Source organism: Benincasa hispida, unplaced genomic scaffold (assembly GCF_027475165.1).
Source record: "Benincasa hispida cultivar pf3 unplaced genomic scaffold, pf3_genome.v1.1 HicScf427, whole genome shotgun sequence".
Lineage (NCBI taxonomy): Eukaryota > Viridiplantae > Streptophyta > Magnoliopsida > Cucurbitales > Cucurbitaceae > Benincasa > Benincasa hispida.
The window spans coordinates 23,059-26,403 of NW_028326522.1; the positions used below are offsets into that span (position 1 = coordinate 23,059).

The following is a 3,345-nucleotide window of genomic DNA, read 5'->3' on the forward strand; positions in this document are numbered from 1 at the left end:
GTTCCTAGTAATGCTATTTGGATTGACAAATGCTCTTGCGGTATTTATGGACTTGATGAATAGAATATTTCATCATTATCTGCAACAGTTTGTGGTAGTTTTCATAGATGATATACTAGTGTATTCTAGTAGTGTAGAGAAACACAAAGAACATTTGAGGATGGTGTTACAGATTCTAAGAAAAAAGAGTTATATGCCAAATTTAGTAAGTATGATTTCTGGTTAAATCAAGTCGTATTCCTTAGGCATATAGTTTCAGCTGGTGGAGTTAGCATTGATTCCCAAAAGATAGAAGCAATAGTTAACTGGGAACAACCCTTGAATGTAACCGAAGAACACAGTTTTCTTGGCTTAGCAGGTTATTATAGGAGATCTGTGGGGGGTTTTTCTAAGATAGCTCTTCCATTGAAAAACCTGACCAAAAAAGATGCGAAGTTTGAGGGTCGCCAGAATGCAAGCATAGTTTCCAAGTGCTGAAATAGAGGTTAGTGTCAGCACCGGTATTGACTCTACTTAAACTAGGTGAAGAATTTGAGGTTTATTGTGATGCATCCCGACAAGGGTTAGGATGTGTGTTGATACAGGAGGGAAAGGTAGTAGCTTATGCTTATCGACAGTTAAAGAAACATGAATGTAATTACCCTACACATGATTTGGAACTAGCAGCAGTTGTGTTAGCCCTAAAGTTGTGGAGACATTATCTGTTTGGTGAGCGGTGTCATATATTCACAAATCATAAAAGTCTAAAACATATCTTTGATCAGAAGGAGCTAAACTTGAGAGAGAGAAGATGGCTCGAGTTGATCAGGGACTATGACTATACCATTGATTATCACCCAGGTAAGGTAAATGTGGTAGCTGATGCTTTAAGTCGAAAAACCAGATCAACTAAAGCTAGTATTAATTCAATGAAGGGTACACTGATTCATGAATTGAATAATACTATGGTAGCATTATCAATCGGTCAAAAAGGAGGGTTACTAGCTTCATTTCAAGTGCGTCCTACAGTCGTAGAAGATATTTTACGTGAACAGTTAAAGGATTCCGATCTTCAGAAGTTAGCTAAAGAAGTAGATAAAGGATTGAGGACAGACTGCCAATTAAGAGCTGATAAGGTGCTATTAAAAGAAGGTAGGATATGCGTACCTCAGGATTTAGCACTTAAACAAGCTATTCTAGAGGAGGCACATAGTTCAGCCTATACTATGCATCCAAGCAGTACGAAGATGTACAGAATATTAAAGAAATCGTATTGGTGGCCCGGTATGAAAAGAGAAATAGCGGAGTATGTTGACAAGTGTCTAATATGTCAACAAGTTAAACCAGAAAGACAAAGGCCAGCAGGATTACTTAATCCATTCTCAGTACCAGAATAGAAATGGGAGTATATTACGATGGATTTTCTGCTTGGATTACCTAAGACACCAGCGAGCTATGATGGTATATGGGTAATTGTGGATAGATTGACCAAAACAGCTAAGTTTTTACCTGTTAAAGTTACTTATACCCTAGACCAATTAGCTAAGCTGTATGTTGATTGAGTTGTGAGTCAGTTTGGAGCTCCAGTTTCAATTGTATCAGACCTAGACTTTATATTACATCAAAGTTTTGGCCTAGTTTGCAGAAAGCTATGGAGACCAACATATATTTTAGTACCGCTTTTCATCCACAGACAGATGGTCAATCTAAGCGGACAATTTACACACTAGAAGACATGCTGAGAGCATGTATATAGCAATTCAAAGACAGTTGGGATACGTATCTATCGTTAATTGAATTTGCGTATAACAACAGTTATCATTCGAGTATCGGAATGGCACCGTATGAGGCACTATACGGTAGGCTATGTAGAACTTCGATATGCTTGAATGAAGTTGGTGAAAGGAAATTACTAGGTCCGGAACTTGTAAAACAGACATCAGACAGCGTTAAGATTATAAGAGATAATCTTAAAGCGGCTCGGGATAGGCAAAAGAGTTACGCTGATAAGCGAAGAAGAGAATCAGAGTTTGAAGTTGGTGACAAAGTATTTCTGAAGTTATCTCCGTGGAAGAGAATACTCAGGTTCGATAGGAAAGGAAAATTAAGCCCGAGATATATTGGACCTTATGAGATAATAGAAAGAGTTGGCCCAATGGCATATCGATTGGATTACCTTCAGAGTTATCTCGTATTCATGATGTGTTTCATGTGGCAATGCTTAGAAAGTATGTGCCAGATCCGATCATGTGTTGCCTGAGCAACCGATAAAGTTGAAATAGAATTTTTCTTATGAAGAAGAACCAGTGGAGATTCTTGATAAAGAAAAATAGATCTTGAGGAATAAGACAATTCCATTGGTAAAGGTGCTATGGAAAAACCATAATACGGAAGAAGCAACATGGGAAGTCGAAGAGCAAATCAGAAACAAGTATCCGAAGTTGTTTAATTGACGAACTTGTAGCGAAATTTTGAGGACGAAATTTTTATAAGGAGGAGGTAAATGTGAACCCCGAATCCTAATTTTTCTACTTAAGTACTGTCCCTATTGAAATTTATGTGATAAGTAGGTTGATGTTAAATCTAGTATGGAATGGTAGAGAGAAAATAGAACAAAAGAGGAAAATTTGGCTAAGTATGGAAATTAGTGTGATGATATGTTGGAAGGGTGGTATTGATGCGTTGGGAGGATTGTTGGTGAAGGCATGTGATGATGCATTGGAAGGCACACGGGTAGGCCAGGCCATGTGTCGAGCAGCCTAGGCCAGCGCCAGGCCATGCGACGAGTAGCTTCGGCCAGACGCCCTGTCAATGCGTCGAGTGGATGCACCCGTGCATTGCACGCACTGCCGAGCGGCCACACCCCACGCATTGAGCGCCTCTGTCGAGTAGCTATGCCATGCGTCGAAGTTCCCTGCCGTAAAGCCAAGCGCGTAGCCCATGCCTTGCTTCCATGGAGCCGAACAAGCGAGCGAGTGATGGCCAACAAGCACCACACACCCATGCGTCGAAGCAGCACTCCCATTCGCCTAAGCACCCGGCCAAGCATTCAGACGCCACGCACAGCCATGCGGCCAAGCATGCCCATGCGCCAAGCGGCCAATCACACCCATGCATCGAGCAACAAACCTATGTAGTGCGCCTATGCGTTGGTGGCCAGCACCATGCGCCCATGCCAAAAGCCTTGTGAGTGAGCTATGCATCGAGGATGGATGGTCACCCTATGCGTTGGTGATGGTTAGCTTCTTGCGATGGCTAAATTGAATTGTAATCGTAGTGAATTGGCTTGCTATGCGTTGAGTAGGGGCTATGCATTGCTTATAAACTAGGCATTGAGCAACCAAGGGTTGGACGCATATAAGGATG

The 3,345-nt window shown here is 41.4% G+C and overlaps 1 protein-coding gene across 1 annotated transcript; it reads left to right on the forward strand.

Moving 5' to 3' along the window:
* Positions 1-944: 944 nt before the first annotated feature.
* LOC150030229 (uncharacterized) lies at positions 945-2,064 on the forward strand (the record flags this gene model as incomplete). Its single annotated transcript, XM_090309926.1, has 2 exons — positions 945-1,285; positions 1,795-2,064. Coding segments are annotated over exons 1-2 (611 nt in total), but the record flags the coding sequence as incomplete, so codon positions are not given.
* Between the last annotated feature and the right edge of the window lie 1,281 nt (positions 2,065-3,345).